General features: G+C 39.1%; 1 protein-coding gene across 1 annotated transcript; it reads left to right on the top strand.

Moving 5' to 3' along the window:
- Positions 1-45: 45 nt before the first annotated feature.
- On the top strand, positions 46-18,174 carry mospd2 (motile sperm domain containing 2). Its single transcript, XM_056388753.1, has 15 exons — positions 46-198; positions 302-359; positions 712-867; positions 1,739-1,825; positions 2,024-2,178; positions 3,509-3,569; positions 3,693-3,731; positions 3,852-3,976; positions 4,605-4,778; positions 9,356-9,474; positions 13,531-13,624; positions 15,131-15,227; positions 15,970-16,090; positions 16,265-16,367; positions 17,405-18,174. Exons 1-15 carry the CDS (start codon positions 166-168, stop codon positions 17,555-17,557), a joined length of 1,575 nt encoding a protein of 524 aa, XP_056244728.1. The 5' UTR covers positions 46-165; the 3' UTR covers positions 17,558-18,174.
- Positions 18,175-19,390: the final 1,216 nt, after the last annotated feature.

Genomic DNA, 19,390 nt, shown 5'->3' with positions numbered 1-19,390 from the left:
CTGTTTGAGTTAAAACCACAGCGGAGAGGTGTGGCCACGGCTAGAGCCAAAATGGCGACCCCGGGACGTCAGTTTCACACTTCGCACTGATTCACGTCAACGTTAGTAAGCTAGCTAGCTCAATAAGGAACTACCAGACTAGGAAACTACCGGGGACAGCTGAATATGGCTGAACTTGACCAACACGAAGGAGAGCAGGTATTGTTAAAGACCGTTAGAACGCACTTTTCTAAGCTGTTTTGCAAATTGTTCTGTTGAAACCAAAGACGTGCCTGACGTGAAAAAAACTCTGTTTTGACAGGACCTCGAAAAGAAGATTGAGGAGACGAGACAGAGATTCAAGAATGAGTTACTCCAAGGTAACACAAGTTATGGTGGATAAGCAGGAAATAACTTGCTCCGTGACCAGGCACTTGCATAGTCATTATCCTTTACATAAATTCAAATACTGTACGTTCACTGTCCACTAACTGTTACTTAACGTCATGTTGACCTAAATGCTCGGAGCCTAAATAGGCTCTAACAGATAACTAGCTAACATTAGCTGTGTATTGCCAATGCGGTACTGTCTCCAGGTGGTCTTTACCTGAGTTTACAGCACTACATAACCTTAACAGTACTTTATAAGTAGGCCAACGTGGTTGAAAGTGAAAACTTGTGCTGACTCCTTTTGAATTTGAATTCAGCCTGTGTTTCTGCCGGTGTTTACAGATTCAGCAGATAAATATGACTCCAGAGATGTGGAAAGGCTTCAAACAGACGATGCTCTGGTGGAGGGCTACCTGACATGGAGACTTTATGTTGTTGATGATGCCTTGAAAATGATTGACGAAAGTCTTCAGTGGAGAAAAGAATTTGGTGTGAATGGTAAGAAGTCATGCTGAATGCTGTGTAATGTGTTACGCACAATTTCACATCACCTAAAACGAGGGCGAGGTGTTCCTTTTGATACTAGTGCCAATACAGTACCTGAGTTTAAAAAATCAGTACCCAAGCAATATTTTATTCATGCTACAAGCTCAATTCAGTCCGTTGCAAAGTTCAATTTCCAGCCCTACCTAAAAGTAGAAATGTTGACACTGCCATATTTAGATGCAAGCTTGCAACACACATCACTGGTTGTCTTTGTGCCACTCTGGGATGAATCCAGACAGTGTGTCATTGTGTGTTAAACACCCATATCTCCATGCATAGGCTACCTCTGAGAACAGTCCCTACTGTTTCTGTTTTCTAAAGGTATTTGTCTGAGTTGCAGTTAGTCCAGCTTTATTCCAACAAATTCAATTGTCAAACAGTTGTCTTTAGAAAATTTGATTTATTCTGGTCATTAGGATCCTTCATTTCAGTTATTGAAAAAGGTTGATGACAAGTGTGCTATCCAAGTAGTTTAAGGAAGACCCACTTTAGGGAAACTGGGTTCCTTGTTAGTTAAGCTTTATAGAAGTTATGATAAGTGCATGACTTCCTCTGAAAAGTAAGAAACTATTGTTCATGTCCGGTTTAATATTTCAGACAGATTAAATTGCTTCAATTTGCTTATCTTAAGGACAATAAAAAAACAAATTCTAATGTAAAATATTCTGTGCCTCCAAATACAGAGAAGGATTCAAATACTCTAGTAACAACCTTGCAAGCAACCTCTGCCCTCTGCCTATAAAGCCACGTTTTGTATAGTTATACTTTAAATGAGAACAAACATCTGTTAACGGTGTAATGTGTGTCACCCTGCGTGTTTCAGATGTCTCTGAGAGCACCATTCCCAGATGGATGTTCGAGACTGGTGCTGTCTACCTCCACGGATATGACAAAGAGGGCAACAAGCTCTGTATGTACATGGCTTATCACCAACATAATTACTCTACTCATATGGACTTAGAACTTAGCCTTTTTTAGCTGTTTGATATGATATCTGGTCTGTTAAATGTGTGTAAACATTCAACACGAATCCAAAATGACTCACACTTAAATTAAAAAACAAATATTCTTTATACAAATATGCTATAACCTTGTTTCCTGTGTTTAGTCTGGTTCAAAGTAAAGTTACACGTCAAGGATGCAAAAACAATCTTGGACAAGAAGAAGTATGTTGCCTTCTGGCTGGAGCGGTATGCAAAGAAAGAACCTGGAATGCCACTTACTGTTGTGTTTGATATGAGTGAGTCTGGCCTCAGCAATATAGTAAGTCCATGATTATTGTTTCAGACATTTTTTTTTGTAATTGTATCAATTACTTCTTTTTTTTTTAACTCATTTGTTATGCTCTAATACAATTTTTAATTTAGCTTATTTTCTTATGTTTAATATCCAGGTTTTCAAAACAAACATTTTCAATTCCTTCCCATTAAACATGCTTCACTTTTATTTAAAAAAAAAAATTGAAATGCTGTTGAGGATCCTCATATTTCTTGCTGTCTGAGCTGTGGTCTTGCAGGGACTGATGCTCTTCAATGGTTTTACACTTTGGAGATTAAAGTAACCTTTAAATCCCGTTGGTCAATTCGAGTGGACTGCCTAATCCGTAGACTCACTGTGTCACAGGCGTTAGCTCCTTGATGGAGCTCTCTGTCAGCGAGTGTGTTTCATTGGCTAGGCTCTCTCCTGGAGAAATGACTCAATTAAATATAAATAAACCAGCACAAACAAGGCAGGAAGGATGAATAGCTATGCAACCCAAATATGAAATGAGTAGATTAGAAGATCAGTTTGGAAAGCAGCCTTATTGAGGCTTGTTGAACCACAGTACGAGTTAGAGCAAGGGTAGCCAGTATGATCTCATTAAGGCTTGGGAGTGAGGCTCCTGCATAGCAATGAGGTTTCTAGCCAATTATGAAGCCCAGTCAGGGTTTAGGGGCTGTATCTATTGACATATCGGCTGTGTGTCTGATGATTATAATTAACATAAAACAGTAACATGAACATTTATCATGTTCACCTAAAAAACGATTTAAAGCAAAACAGAACCTTTCACCTAGATATGTATTTTCTAGATGTGATATATAATATGAATTTTATCTCTTAGCCATGATTAGATTTTCTGGTGCTATCTAAAGAGTAGATGAAATTGTTGAAAAGCCTTTTGTTATTTATGTGGAGAAAATGCATTTGAGTCTAAGCCATTCCCTTTTTTGATTGACTCTTTGATATGATGAAAGTCATTAGATATAGGTAGTGCAATCACACTCTGGTGCAAATGGTGAGAAAATGTGTGCATGTGTCAGCAAGTCATATAATTATCTATTTTGCAAATAATAATGACAGTTAAGAAAAAGAAAATTTATCCTCAATTCTTTCCCAGACATAATATTTTAGAGGGATCGAGCGGGGGATCATTCAGTGGAGCTTGTAATGAATTTTCATTTTATGTTAAGTGGGTCACTTCAGATCTAGAGGCGGTTAAAAGTGAACAAACATTCTCCCTGTTGAAAACCCATAAAGCGTCTTCTATAGTTGAAGCCTTCGGTCTTGCTTTGTTTTTTAAAATCATTGTTTTCCCCACTTTGTTTTTCAGGACATGGAGTTTGTGAAGTACGTCATAAATTGCTTCAAAGTATATTATCCAAAGTTTTTATGTAAGTAACAAGAGTTGCTATGAAAGCACAATGAATATTTCTTATTTCTTCACTTATTAATAATTTACAGCTACTTTTAAGTCATACTAAATATATACACTTTGTCTTAACTTAACATTTCAGCCAAAATGATCATCGTGGATATGCCTTGGATCATGAATGGTGAGACTGAGCCTTTCCTCTCTTTACAATCAACAATTACAACAACTAATGTGCGGCAATAACTTATTTAAATACTGATCTGATTCTGACAAATTGAACATAGAACATGTCTCATTTCAGCGGCGTGGAAGATTGTGAAGTCGTGGCTGGGTCCCGAGGCAATCAGCAAACTAAAGTTTGCCTCCAAATCTGAGGTCCAGACATTCATAGGTCCCGAGTACCTGCCGCCTCACATGGGTGGAACGGTATGTTTTTTTGTCTTTCTTTATGTCTGATATTAAAAGTTTTTTAAATATCCTTATATCTTGTACTGTCTGATAGACAGTTGCAAAAGTTAAGTTAATTGCCACAACTAGTTACAAATTCAGTAAGATTTAACATCTTTTAGTGGGATCATATTGTAATGATGGTGTGATGCACAATTGTGTTGCATAAAGTTTAATCAATTTAAACAAATTCTGGATATAAACCATTTTAAGAAATATGTATATGTGCTGTACTATTGGTTTACTCATAAAATTTGTATTAATAAATAAAATTACAGATTTAAACTCTAGATGTGGCGAAATAATGAACGTTGTACAGTTTGCATGCTTGTAGCTTCTCGGTATTCTCATATAAATCCTGATCAGGACTGTAAGGTTGTAACTCGTGCCAACAATAAAAGTGAAATGTAACTTTGTTGTTTCAGTAAATGATAAACATCAGTTTGATTATTTAACAGAATTCCCCTTTTACAACTCATATCATGACATTTATTCACATGGAAGTCATTGAACTTTCTGTTCAAAGACAGTATCGCTACTTTAAGTTGACAGTATGTGCTTGAAAAACCATGCTTGTAGTGATATAACTTATTTGGCTACATTGCAGGACCCCTTCAAGTATAGTTATCCTCCTCTTCCTGATGACGACTTCCAAACACCCATCTGTGACAATGGACCCATTGTCAGTGAGGATGAGACGGAAAGCAAAGAGGGCGAAATGGAGGGTAAAGATACTCTGGAGTCCAGCTTCAACTCTGAGGTTGCAGTAAAGCCCAAAAAGGTACATTCTCTTTCAAGTTTATAGTTTCCTTTCAGAAATTCAGGTGTGCTAGAAATTTTTTTTTATAAGAAAATGTAAAGAATTAGTAAATGAATATAAATACATATTGCTGATGCTGAAACTAATACAGTTAGCAGGACCAGTGTTTCTGTCATCGGTGTAGCTGCTCTCATGTATAACGTAAGCTGAGAGTGATTAAGTAATGATTAATTCTCATTCTGGTATTTCAGGCAGTGCTGTCCATCTGTTATAGATGCAACTCTCTGCTCCCAGTCATGTTAGATGTACTATGCTCAAAGATTCCTCCTGTTTCTTTTTTGACTCACTTTCTTTAAGTTGAGCCAGAGATTACAGCATGTAATCAGGCTGCTCTGTGGAGACAACTGTGAATTAAGTGGCAAGTAATGCCCTTATTTGGTAGACGTTAAGCTCTTGCTCATTGTCTCTGTGAAGGTGACTCCTAATGTCTTTGGCTGCAGTTAAATCCTGCCAACAAAGCCCATGCATCACAGCAGGCACACTGCTCCTCTCATCCTCTCAGCTCCTCATATGATCCACAGAGGTTGTCAAGTCTGTTACTTAAGCTGTTCCCTGCTGTAGCTGGATTCCTGTTCCCCCCCCCCCCCCCCCCAAACAGCAGCATGCAGCAACAGTGTAGCACCATCACTGACTCACCCACAGGCTTCAGCTTGAATATGTCTGCGGCTGCACTGTTACCTCAGTCTCACTCTGGTGTCACCGAATTTTACCTGCTTGTACCAGGACTGCAGCTTATGTCACAGATTCTACTCGTTCCCTACAGGACGATCCAGTCCTCACTTCATAATCTATTTAGCTTCTTTTAGCTAGCAGAATGCAAAGAGAGCCTGCATGTAAATAGATGGAGGGTATTAAGGGGGTCACCTCAGGATATGCCTTTCATCAGGAAATGCCTGTTGAAGTCTTGTAGAAAGTTGTACATTTACATAATTTTGCTGCATCTGATTTTCAACCATGGTTATTTATTCTTTTTGCTTTGTTATTATTTAGTGTTGCAAGTTTTATTTACAGATATTTTGTTTTGTTGTCACAGTCAGGGAGCAGCAGACTTGAGTTTAACCTATATGTAATGTGAGGACTAGGACATAACAGTGCTGTAGTTTTTTTTAGCCTGCTACCTATAGGACACTAACTGTATCTACTGGAGAGACCTAACAGTTCTGCGTCACCCCAAGCTATTCCCGTGAGTCTCCTAAGCTCCAATGAACAAACAGCACTGCCATTGTTAATATATTAGACAATGGTCATGCACAACAGATTTAGATTTACAAAGCAGAGACATGCTAATCAGTCAATTGTTTGCCTCAACAGTACTCCATAGGCACGAGTTTTGTTAATGCTCTTACTGTAAAATTTAAACGTAGAATCACCTAGCACACCTCCTCCTGGCATATTTTTGGTCAGAGTGAGGTGTACTTGCCCTGCATAACCCCACAGAAAAGATCCATAGCTCTCTATTGGAGAAATGACTCAATTTCATCTCCAGATACTAAACCTAATAACTGTATAATAATATAACTGTAATATAACGAGCACTACTGTCCCCTGAGGTGTCAGTCTATATATCAGAACTTCTGAGTCAGCTCTGTGGCAGAGAGGAAGATATTTTTCACATTAGCATGAGAAACTAAAGTTACCCTACCACCCTGCAAGGACACCACACACACAGCGTGTGGTATGATACACTGTTGCCCATAAAGTTGGAATCATTTTGTTTTCAGACACAATCCTCTGTTTATTCCTATTTAAATGCATCAGTAATCACTTTGGAAGAGATTGACTACTAAAGTTTTGAGAAGATATACACTTTATCTGTTAAGAATAAATCACATTGTCACAATCATTTCATGGAAAGAGGTAAAAAATATTTTATTCCAACTTTATGAGCAACAGTGTATAAGTAAGTGTATGAATATGCCTGACTGCAGTCAAATGGTTGGCGGTTGTTGAGGAATAAACACAGTTAGAGAATAGTACTTCAGTAGCTTTTCTATAAACTCCAACATTTAATGGTGAATTATAGCGATTAAATTTAATTTTAATGGTGATTCATGTGACTTCTAATTTTGCCACTGGCTGAAGGTCACATACTAATTCTAACTTAAGCTCGGGAACTTTATAAACGCCATCATTTGGCCAGAAACTGGTTCATTCAAGGCTTTGCTGTTATCTACAAGATAAAACCATCTGTGTACTAACTTCTTTACAAACCGATAGTTTTGTTTGGAAATAATTATACCGCTGATTGTTAAATGAATCAAGAGTATTTAAAACAAAGGCTAGTTTAATTACTGGTAGTGAGGTGAGAGGAGAGTGGTGATTATAGGTTATTATAAGAGATTAAGAGAAATTTTTAATTGTTCTAACAGGTTAATCAGCAGCATCTACAGTCTCTTGATATGTTTATCAGGCATTAAGGCTTAGACTCTGGTAGCCTGTGCTGTGACTAAACTTGTGGCACTGCGTTAATATACCAACCTGTTGGCACTTCAAGCCTTTTTGAACACATTCCACAGTACTCAGCTCACTGCCTCTGATCCGTCTTGTCTGAATAAACAAGAGACTCTCCCCCTTCACCGCCACCCACCCACCCTGACCTGAATTCTGGGTTCCAGGCAGCGCTGTGCTGAGACCTTGATGGCTTCAGGAAGCTAATTGCCTTTCTCTCTGTTTTGAAACAAGGGCTGGAGATGGTAAGGCAGTGTAGGATCACACCCACACAAGGAGCTCTGTGCCCAGAAGATCTCTACAGGCTGGACGGGCAGGTGTACTCACGTGATTTGAATTTTTGTGAGTGCACCTCCCTAACAGTCGACTGATGTCAACACCACTCCTTGACATGTTCATCCCTTGACTTGTTGTGGATCACACATTTCAATTTGAACTATTCTAAATTGCACTGTACTGTTTAAAAAGACAAAACAAATCCTGACTTTATGTAGGGATGTAGGCTAAATGATGAGTAACCTACATTTTGCACCTTATCATGTAAACACTGAACCAAGTGAGACACTAATTTCATTGTTTAATTAGCTCAGAGAAAACGGCTAACACAGTCATTACTGCCAATTAATCATTTCATATCATTTATATCTTCTAACGTCAGATTAGAAAACTACTAAGTTTGTTACTGTTATATAACAGTAGTCGGTGTTATTAACCCACAGCACTAAATCTTAGCTTGCCTTTTTGGCAACTTTTTACTAAAGCCATCTGTGCCTTGTCCACTAACACTATCCTTACCAGGTCCGTGACTTTGGAGAGTGCTAATCATATAGACTTTTGTGCCTTTACTGTATCATTAATAGACACTCCTCATTATGATTTCACTAATCTTTTAGTTTAGGATGATGCAAAATCTTCAATGATTCTTTTTTTTTGTCTTTGCATTTCATATCTTACACAGTGTGTAGAAATCATGGAGAAGTTCTTGAATTTTAGATATATTTTATAATGGTCTATTTTATTTCTTTGTACGTGATTATTAGAATGAAAGTGTTTTTAAGTAATTTGTTTCTCAAAATAAATTTATTTTGTTCTCATTCTTATCAAAATACCATGTTTAATTCTGATATCTGTATGAAACAGTCTAATATTTCAAAGTTTCATTTTTAATTCAAATTGGAGCATGTTTTACTTTTTTTCTACTCACATCATTCACCTAATTGTGTTAAGCTTGCTCTTTAAAATGACAAATAAATAGAGACATTTCATCAGCAGCTGATTATCTCTTGATGTCTTCATTGTGGCAGTTGCATGACAGTCAGCCATTAAATTAAGATGACATGTTTTGTTGCTTATCACAACAAATGACACACTTCCCCTCTGAGTCATAAATGTTGCCATCACACGCAGAGTCCACTCACCTTTGCCCCTGCCCTCCCTTCCTCCCTCCGCTCCCATGATTTGCTCACTCGCCCATCTGTTTACACAATATGTGGTGCCAGCAACACTGTGAAAACATCTATTTCCCCAAATTAGCCACTTTAACTATAATGTCCAACGCTTATACAGAAGTTTCACAATTTCTGTCATGTCAGCTGTTGTGTGGTCTTGTGACCTCTCTGCAGATTATTTGGGTTAAAGTTTATGGATGTTATGCTTAAATGAAAGTATGATATCATGACTTCTGTCCTACTTTCGTTCAAGGGTCTTTTTTTTTTATGAAAGTCATGTGTTTGTGGGTTATGTGGTTCTGCATTTTCAAGTGGACATGCTGCCTGTTGTTCTGTGCTCCCACTGGAGACTACTTGGAAGAAAGGTCAGGAATCGTCACAAGGGGTTCTTGGTAAAAGAAAAAATACATTTTGTAAGAAAGATTCTCTTTTGATAAAACAATGCTTCACCATTATTTCACAAGAACCATTTATTAATCATTACAGATGACTGTCAGGGGCTTCATTAACTGATAGCTTTCTCTTCATAAAGGTCAAAGGTCAAGCATTTCATTTTCAAAGAAGGAATCAGATAACAGTCACATGATTACGCTATCAGTATTCTGAGTCTCTTTTCTAATTAAGTGGTCTTTGTTGTTTCAGGTGAATTTCCTGGAAGACAGTTTGAGGGCAGAGGACAATGATAAAGGAGACACAAGTGCCAGGACCAAAGGAGCCAGGAAGCCACTGACCACCTTCAAAGGCCCTCTGCTAGATGTTAGGTAGGTCACCCTGCTCCCCTTTCCATTATGTCGTCATCTACACTCATGTACTTTTACTTAGAATTGCTCATGTTCTTATTGCAGTTAGAAAGGAAATGGAAAAAAAAAAATGGTCTGCACATTTTACACAGGACATATGGACTACAGAATTTGTGTAGGGCATTGTGTGTTTGTTATGTGCATAGGACATTGTTTTGAGATGGGGTTGTTTTGTATGTGACCTGTCAGTCTTCTCCTGTTTATATAACCTGAATATTATCCACATTGATGTATGCCTCACCTTGTAAATCAAAATATTGTATCGTTAGGGGCGGTAATGGTCTGTCAGCTCATCTGTCCAACACTTCGGTGCACACTGAAATATCATAACATCTACTAATTGAAATGGCACAATATTTTGGAAGTATTCATGGGTCCCAGAGGATGAATCCCACTGCTTTTAGGTTTTGGTCATTGTCTGGTTTTGAGTGAAATATCTTGGAGTATTGGATGGTGTGCCATAAAATTTGATACACATTCATCTCTCTCTCAGGATGAATTATGACTTTGTTGATTTAACTGACTTATCATCTAGTGTCATCAATAAATCAGTGTTTGTATGTGGCCGATACTTTTGTTTATGATCAAATACGTGCACAACTAATGATATTCCCATCAGCCTCAGCTGCACTTTTGTGTTTATAACTAATTAGCAAATTTTAGAATGCTAACACTGAACTAAGATGGTGAATATTATACCTGCATAACATCAGCATTTTAACATTGTCAGTTTGACTATGTTGGCACGCTGACATTATTTAGCTCAAAGCTATGCAGATTCACAGGGCTGCTGGTATGGTTTTAGACTCTTAGTTTTGTTTATAGTTGTTGAGCAGGACTTCGTCTTTTTTGTCTGAGAGACACAAAGGACTGAAGCCAGAGAGGGCGACTGGTCACCAAAGGATTGCTAGTTTGATTCTTTTCCCAACATTTCTGCCGAACTCCAAAACTTGTTCAGGTGCTGCACTGTGATTGACTTCACACTGTGCCCCATCTGAATAAATGTACAATCAGTTGCCAGTTAATCTAAAATAACAAAACTGAACATTATAACCATTATGAAGGTAAGACAGGTGTATCTAATAAACTTGCAACTGAGTGTATGTGTATTGAGGAGCCATATGCAAAAAAGACAAATTATAATTGCCTTGTAGATATTGACAAAAATGTTCTCTTCATGTATTGGCTCAAAGCCTAAAGTCATTATTGATGTGTTTGTGCCTTTATAGCTCAATTGATCTGGTCACACGTGGGCGGGAATTAAGGATGCCACCAATCAATTGTTCAATGAGTAGAAATGAGCCGGTGCTGTTGATTATTAATGGTGCCACAGTAATCAGGGGGACAGACTGATCCAGTGATCAATTAACCTTTAAGAAAGGAGCACTCGTCACGTCTCGCACCTGTCATTAGAAACATCATATATTTTAATTAAGCTTTCATTTTATAGGAAAGAGTGTCAACTTCAAAAGCTGTGTATTGCGGAGGAGTATAGCAATCACATAGTGATGTGGTTGGATCTTGGGTAAATACTTAGCAGTGCATTCACACTCTGTATGATATTACTCCTCATTTTCATGAATAATGTCCGTTGAGTTCATTTTTTTTTTATGGAGTAACGCCTTTGATGTGAGGATTCTGACAGCTCTGGGCTGTGAATTATAGTGATAAACAGATTTAAATGAGCCTTAAATGCAATTATGTTTCTGAGCTGTGTTAGCCTTAATTCGAGGCTGGGGGCTTTGGTAGGGAGTAGGGGGCTTTGATCTTGTGTTTGCCAAAGGTTCCCAGAGCCAGAAGACTCACGCTGAGCTCAAGCAAATGCCAGACTCTACAGCTGTTTCACTGGAGAAAAGAACACACGAGGACATGAAAAAGAAAAATATATCTTTGTTTAGTCCATGAAACGTGGCCAAGTCGCATCAATGAGAACCTTTAGACATAGAAGGCAGATATTATTGTCTATTCACCAAATTTTTTCTTGGCAAAACTAAAGACCCCAATGGAGCAAGTGTTCAGTCTCCACTGAGGGTGACTGAATGAAATCACATACTATATATAGCCAGATTTTAGTGTTGCGAACCTGGTTAGAAGAAGCATCAAGTTCACAACAACAAGAATCAGAGAGTGAGGCAAGGGGTCTCATCCCTAGAATTTAAGCCACAGATTTGCTTTAGCTCTGAATTTCACAGCTTTGATGCATAATCAGAGCTCTATCCTGCCTGAAGACCAAAAGAAATTATATTGCATATTTTTTTCTGCTACAGCATACATATGTGCTCTATAAAACACATGACGTGTGTTCTCCTGTGGAACAAAATAAGAAACCAAAAGGGAGAAATCTGTGTTGATTCCATGATTGCACTACCCATTTTATGTATTAATTTGTCAGAATACCATTAGTTTCTCCATCTACAGAGATTAAAATATAAACTTGTTTCCATACAGCCAATCAGATGCTTCATTTTAATCCATACTTACAAAGCAGTAATGTCAACTCTACCATGAGCAGATAGTCAAATTGACTAAAAGCCAGGCAGCACCCTGATACACCACACAAAAGCCAGAGACTTTGAACTACAACCTCCTTTAGCTTTTCTGCTTCTTCTTATCTAACCTACGTGGACATATGTTCTGTCATGCACCTTAACTTGATGAAAGAGCCAACAAACAACCATTCAACGGGGATAAGTGCACTGCAAATATCAGTTTGCAGACTGGATATTTAATTAGCTAGCTGGTCAGCGGCAGCACACTAAATAGCATGTAAGCACATCTGCAAATGTCATTTAGGTCCCTATAGATGCTGTTGTGAGCCTTACTCTTCACTACCACTGCTAGCAGCAAACTGTCTGCCCATGGCTTGTGACTTACAGGACAAGTTTGTTTACATTTTCTCTCATTCCCTTGCCGGTGCTTAGCCTGTCAGCTGCTGTCAATCAAACACAGAAGCACAGACATCAACATGCTGAAAGAAAAGGAGTATTTCTGAAATTTCCCCATTTTTCCCTTCCTTTTGAATAATAAAAAACTATTAACAGGAAATAAAAAACACATTGTCTTTCCTGCAAAAAGGGATGCCTGAATGTGATTTCAGTTGGACTCTAAACCTGATAATAATGCTGTTTAATTTCTCTTATAGCCTGTAATGATGGCCAGATGGGTCAAAAGCCTGAGAGAGATCCATTAGTGTGAAGAATAAGCTGCGTGTAAAGATATGTAGTCAGGAGCTGTGGAAGAGTCTTGAAATCTGCAAACCACAGGATGTTAATTCTGCCAATATCAACAGGGTGAACCGGTCTATCACCTAATTGATAAATCGACTAATTGTTTAAGCCTCATATTAACTATGTGTCAGTTAATTTGTCAGTGTGATTAATGCGAACATGCGGCGAAATATGCAGCACAAACGCACATTACCAACTGAATTAAAAAGGGCGTTAAGGCGAGAGCTGCTGTTACCTGTGTTGATTACTTATCGTTTGTCTCATTTGTCAAGACATTTGTGGTGCATTCTTGTAAATGAATTGGTGTTAAACCACATTGCCACAACAGGTGGTCTACAGTGGCCCACAATTCAGCTTTCGTACACAGAACCCCTCTAGGGCAGGCTAATCCAGTCATGGGAGGTGTTTTATTGATTTTAGACCACATCTGACTAGATTTATGTAAACATGGTTGACAGAAACCCTGCATTCGTATGTTTATGATTTGTTTGAGCTACAAAATATTGCCACTATATCATCATCCAGGAAAGACTTGCAGAAGCAGATAGTTAAGGTGATGTGTAGCAGGAAAGGCAACAAGTCCCAGGATAATCCTATCACACAGGCAGCAATGTACAGGTAGCCCAATCTGTATTATTTAACAAAAGAAACAACAAAGCATGGTGTGAAACAAATGGAAACTCCTGTGTGCATCTAGCAGCTGTATCTGTTCTGAAAGGCAATAATAAACCACTGTATTTTATTTAAGACTTGTGTAAGACACACTGTGTGTGTTTTCCTCTCCCTCCAGCCCTGCAGAGGAGCTCAGCTTTGGTTCTGGAGAGATGGAGAAGAAATGTCTCATTATCCTGAGCAATGTGACCAAAAATCAAGTGGCCTTCAAGGTAGGGGTGTGTGTGTGTGTGTGTGTGTGTGTGTGTGTGTGTGTGTGTGTGTGTGTGTGTGTGTGTGTGTGTGTGTGTGTGTGTGTGTGTGTGTGTGTGTGTGTGTGTGTGTGTGTGTGTGTGTGTGTGTGTGTGTGTGTGTGTGTGTGTGTGTGTGTGTGTGTGTGTGTGTGTGTGTGTGTGTGTGTGTGTGTGTGTGTGTGTGTGTGTGTGTGTGTGTGTGTGTGTGTGTGTGTGTGTGTGTGTGTGTGTGTTCCAGCTTCTCAAATGTGAGGATTTGTTGTTTTATTATAGTGCATTCAGAAAGTATCCAGACCCCTTCACTTTTTTCACATTCATATTGCAGTCTTGTTCAAATTTGTTCCCCCATCAGTCAACACTCAATACCCCATAATGATTTGCTTCAAATTTATTAAAAAGGAAAAACTTAAATGTCACATTGACTTCATTCTGTACTTAGTTGAAGCACCGTTGACAGCGATTACAACGCCAGGTCTTCTTAGTTATGATGCAACAAGCTTTGCACACCTGGATTTGGAGAGTCTGCAGATCCTCTCCAGCTCTGTCAGGTTGGATGGGAACTGTTGGTTGACTGCCATTTTCAGGTCTCTCCAGAGATATTTGATTGACTCAAAGCGCACAGCCAAGATAACAAAGGATTAAGGCTTAGGAACAACTTTGTGAGTTTCCCTAAGTGGCCCAGCCAGAGCCCTGACTTGAACCCATTGTCCTGTTGAAAGGTGAACCTTGGGCTCAGTCTGAGGTCCTGAGCGTTCTGGACCAGGTTTTCATTGAGCACATATCTGTACTTTGCTCTTTTCTACTTTCCCTCAACCTTGACCAGTTTTGCTGTCCCTGTTGTTGAAAAACACCCCCACAGCATGATGTTGTCACCACCATGCTTCACCAGTGGCATGGTATTAGGCAGGTGCTGAGCGGTGCCTGGTTTCCTCCAGACAAGACGCTAAGAATTGAGGCCAAACAGTTGAATCATAATTTCATCAGACCAAAGAATCTTGTTTCTCACGCCAGTTCTAAGTATAGTCCTGATTGTTCTAAACTTCTTCCATTTAAGAATTATGGGGCCCGCTGTGCTCTTGGGAACCGTCAAACCCTGGATCTGTGCCCTGACACAATCCTGTCCCGGAGCTCTGCAAGCAGTTCCTTCTACCTCATGGCCTGGTCTTTGCTCTTATATGCATTGTCAGCTGTGAGACCTTATACCTTAGGTGTTTCTTTCCAAATCATGTCCAATCAATTGCATTTACCACAGCTAGACTCCAATCAAGGTGTAGAAACATCTCAAAAGTGGCTGAGAGAAGTGGGAGGCACCTGAGCTAAATCTCAATGATTTTAGCATAAGGCTGAATCATAATGTGAAAAAGTGAATACTCACTGAATGCATGTATATATATTTGTAAAGTGAATTGCTCATGGTTTGAGATTGTTAGTCAGACAAAACAAAAATCAAAAGATTTATTAAAGGTGCATCTGATATCTCCACAGGTACGGACCACAGCACCTGAGAAGTATAGAGTGAAGCCCAGTAGCAGCTGCTGTGAACCAGGAGCTTCAGTAGACATAGTGGTGTCCTTACATGGAGGTACCGCACTTAAGCTTTGCACTATACTCCACTCCCAGCAGATGTTTCCAAATTCTGAACCTTAGAATAATCAAATGGTCCAGTCTATTACTCTCTCAAAGTGCCAGCAGGAACTGTTCTTTCCCTGACATACATATTTCAAGAGTGATAAAAGAGTAATCTCCCCAAAACAAACCATCAGACAACTGACAGCACTCTTTGAATAAAAATATTTTGTGGCCTTCGAGCACTAAAATGTCAGCTGCAGGTTAAGATGTGCTGCACATAGCTCAGAGGAATCAGCACTGCCCACTTTAGGGTTGCATTTTTATGCCTCCACATCAGCGACAGCCGTGGCTTGAGGAATTATGTTTTCAGGTTGTCTTTACGTACGGTCCACTGTCTGTCTGTCTGTCTGTCCCCTCCATTCTCGTGAACATGATATTTTAGGAACGCCTTTAATTCTAGGATGTAGTTGTGGTGTTTTCTTTTCAATACTTTGCACTGAATTTTTTTTAACACAGCCTCTCTCAGCTCCCTTGGTTTGTTATTGATTTAAACAGCGATTTTAATTCTTTTCTCACCTTTACTGGAAGAATCTAATCCTTCCCTTTTTTGTTTTCATGTAATGGCATTCAAAACAATGTTTTCTCATAAAAATGTGGATATCCATCCAAGATTTACTGCAACGACATTTTTGTCCTAATTGTACTGGCTTTCATAAATCTTTTGGTTTAATGTTGACCTCAATGGTTTCGTGCAGGTTCTCAGGCCTCTCCACAAGACAGATTTTTGGTTATGGCTGCTGAGATGGACAATGTTGGATCACAAGAACTTGCACAGTTCTGGAAAGAAATACCAAAAACCAAAATCATGGAACACAGGTACACACATCTGTGCTCTTTATTTAACCATGACAGTAAATACTTGAAGGACTATGTACACTGTTGGTGATGGCCTCTTGCCGCCACACAGTTCTCATGACAGTTGTGACAGTGGACTAGGATATATATCCTCCCTATGGTCTCATGACTCATTAGATTGTAACTTTCCCACAGATTGCGCTGTCATGTTCTGGAGAGTGTTAAACCAACAATGAGCCTTCTCAGGGACAGCCCTGTGGATACAGGGACCAGTGGGCAGCAGGAATTAAACACATTGGTGAGTGCTGGTGGAAGAGAAGCCTTGTTCCTCTACATTACTTACTATATTTAAGTTATGATATATTTGTTCCTTGACATACTTTTAAACACCATTATAGATTGTCATACATTTCCATACATGAAATGCCACAATAAAGATGTAATTAATAGTTTTTTTGTATTTTCATTGCACACTCTGGATGATAACTTCATTTTCTCGTTAGTAAGTGTAAGTTGAGTGTAGGTTCATTAAGTAGTATTGCTATTAAAAGTCCAGTATAATGCTACGTAAAATAATTGGTTACATTGTTAAATGAATAGTTCATCATTTCGGGAAATTTGCTCATTTGCTTTGATGAGAAGATTGATAACACTCATCTCTATGTGCTAACTATGGTGCTGGAACAGGAAAGTAGTTAGCTTTGCTTAGCATAAAGACTGAAAATGGAGAAATAGTTAGTCTTGCTCTTTCCAATGTTAAAAAAATTTGCTTTCCAGCACCTGTAAAGCTCCTAAATTAACACGTTGTGTCTCTGTTTGTTAAATCTGTACACTAAGAAGAATGTAAAAATGACAATTTGAGCTTTTTGGGAGAGTTACTATTCCTTGACAAACAAATTTAGGTGGCCTCTTAGCACTTGATTGTCTCACAACATCACAGTGACAACAAGACTCAACAAGTCACTGCACGCGACTCATTCACCAGGTTCTACTTAACTCCACATTGAAACACAAATTGTGGTTTTGCATTTCTGGTTCTGTATAGTTTAAAACAAACAAAATACAATGTTAAGTGTTTGTTGTAGTTGTGGTAGGCTAATTTTTTTAAGTTCAGAGAAAACCAGGTTAGCAGTTTCCCCATGCTTCCAGTTTTTATGCTAAGCTAAGCTAATAGCCTCCTTGCTCTAGTTTCATGCTTAAAATACAGACAAAATCTTGAACTATTCCTTTATTTTCCTGTACATACATCTATTGAGCCTGACTTGTTTCTGGGACTTTCATTACAAAGGTGTTACACTAATAAACCATGTGACTGATTCGGTTTTATTCCACCAGCTCATGCGAATGATGGCGAGCAACTTGCGGATGGAGCAGAAGCTGAGTACGTGTCTGTGGGTGCAGAAGGTTCTCATTGGGTTGGTGCTGGTCCTCATGGTGCTGAACCTGCTGTGTCTCTACCTGCTGGGCACCACCCAGCGGACATCTTGACGTGCCACAGCTCCTTCCGCCTGCATTTGTCAACCACAGACACAGACGGTTTCAGCAGGGCCACAGTCAACCACCCGAGGGATGGTCTTCGTGCGTTCCCCTTCCCTCCCCTGCCCTCCCTAAAGGCTGTTGTCATGGAGAGGAGGAGCGCTGACTTTAGGGACATGTGAGTTGTTATGGAGTTATTATATGGAGAGATTGTACTGTCTCTTTCCAGGCACTTGTGAGTTATCATAACAGAGACACTTTTAACAAATCATTAATGCATTTTTTAAAAAACTGATTATGGAAAAATAAATGTGTATTTATTGCAAAAGTTACAATATTTAGTAAAGATGAGTTATTTTTGTGATCATGATGTACAATTTTTTACATTATATAAATCTACAGAATCTAAAATAAACTCTTTTTTTCAACTAATCTTTTTTTTTTTTTTTTTTTTACATTATAATACTTTTCTCCTTGTATAGTTAAGTCAAGCAGAGATAAAAGAGTAAACTTGTGTAACTTGAAACAACATCTAGCCACCCACTTTATCTTGAGATGTAGATGTTGTGGCCACTCAGTTGTCCTGTTTTGCATAAGTATTCACACTCTTTAATAAACCCTCATTAGTGCGGCAGTGTCTAATTGAAAACATTGCAGTGTATGACCTAACTAAACCTCTCCACACTCAGACCAAGAAGCCACAGGAGATCTCTGTCTCCACAATCTCCTCCATTTGTTTTAATTACCCTGACACTTGCAAACTAAAAATACCAAAGCAATTACTGGCGAGTACAAGGACACGGCACAACCCACTTGTAGCTTAGTGGGAAGCACTGATATCTATAACAAGATCCAGCTCGGAGCAATCAGGACATGAGCCAGCCGCACTAGGAATGATTACAATTTGGTTATTAGATGTGTGCACATAAGGGTTGTCTGGCAGCAACATTTGCAGCCTGTTCATAGTAGGTGGTGGCTGCTTGCATTCGAGGGATGATTAGAAAGATTCAAGCAATAATGAGTAAACTAATCCTACACTGATTATAAACACTGGGCTGTTTTGGCAGCCACAAAATGTTTATTCCCTGAAGATTGCATTGTGCTGCTGGTTCTGTAACTCATTCTATATTACTGGTAACTCTTCATATGGTTCCTTCTGCTCTGAGTGTAAAACCGTTCCATTATTAGCTGTTTGTAGAAGGAACAGGATAGTTTTAAGCGAACGTGTGTGCTGGATGTAAAACTTTCATGTGCGTGTTTCACTTAAACCCTCAGTAAGAAGTGCATTTTGCACTATTTGGGTAGTAAGTGCCTATGTACTAAAAAACCGGATGGGGGTTAATGGAGTGCCAGCCTCTAGAGAATAAAAGTAAAAGCTTTGCTATCACACATAGGTGGCTTGATTTTTAAGTGCATGTGAGAGCCACATAGTACCTGACTGAACTCAGGATGTTGTTCAGATACACTGCACTGCACAGAGCAAGACAGAACACAGCCATCAGTTATGCCACGACGGTTGAAGTGGAAAATGATTTGAGCGGTCATGTGGCAGACATTTCCAGACGGACTTGTCTCACCTGATTGTGTAGGTGTCGCTAATTATGGGCAGTGCATACTGTATGTCTTTCTCGACAGCTTCTGAAGTCAGAAGCTCCTCCACAGTATTGATTTAACATTACACACCAGTAAAGTCGAAACCCGGTTCGATGTGTGGCTGGCCCCCGGCACTCATGCGATGTTTGAGGGGACGATGATTTAGTTCAAGTGGCAAATTGGGACAGGGGGGTCGATGGAAAGTTAATGAGCGCTGCATTTAACAAGAGGGGTGTCGGTGAGTTGAGCAAC

Source organism: Seriola aureovittata, chromosome 11, assembly GCF_021018895.1.
Source record: "Seriola aureovittata isolate HTS-2021-v1 ecotype China chromosome 11, ASM2101889v1, whole genome shotgun sequence".
Lineage (NCBI taxonomy): Eukaryota > Metazoa > Chordata > Actinopteri > Carangiformes > Carangidae > Seriola > Seriola aureovittata.
Note: the sequence above shows the minus strand (reverse complement) of the source record. Positions and strands in the feature narration are given on the sequence as shown.

Excerpts from the sequence above, each read along its gene's own strand:
- mospd2 (XM_056388753.1), top strand. The coding sequence starts at position 166 with ATGGCTGAACTTGACCAACACGAAGGAGAGCAG. Across the intron at positions 4,779-9,355 it reads TTGCAGTAAAGCCCAAAAAG|GTGAATTTCCTGGAAGACAG; the intron begins GTACATTCTCTT and ends TTGTTGTTTCAG. Across the intron at positions 16,091-16,264 it reads ACCAAAATCATGGAACACAG|ATTGCGCTGTCATGTTCTGG; the intron begins GTACACACATCT and ends ACTTTCCCACAG.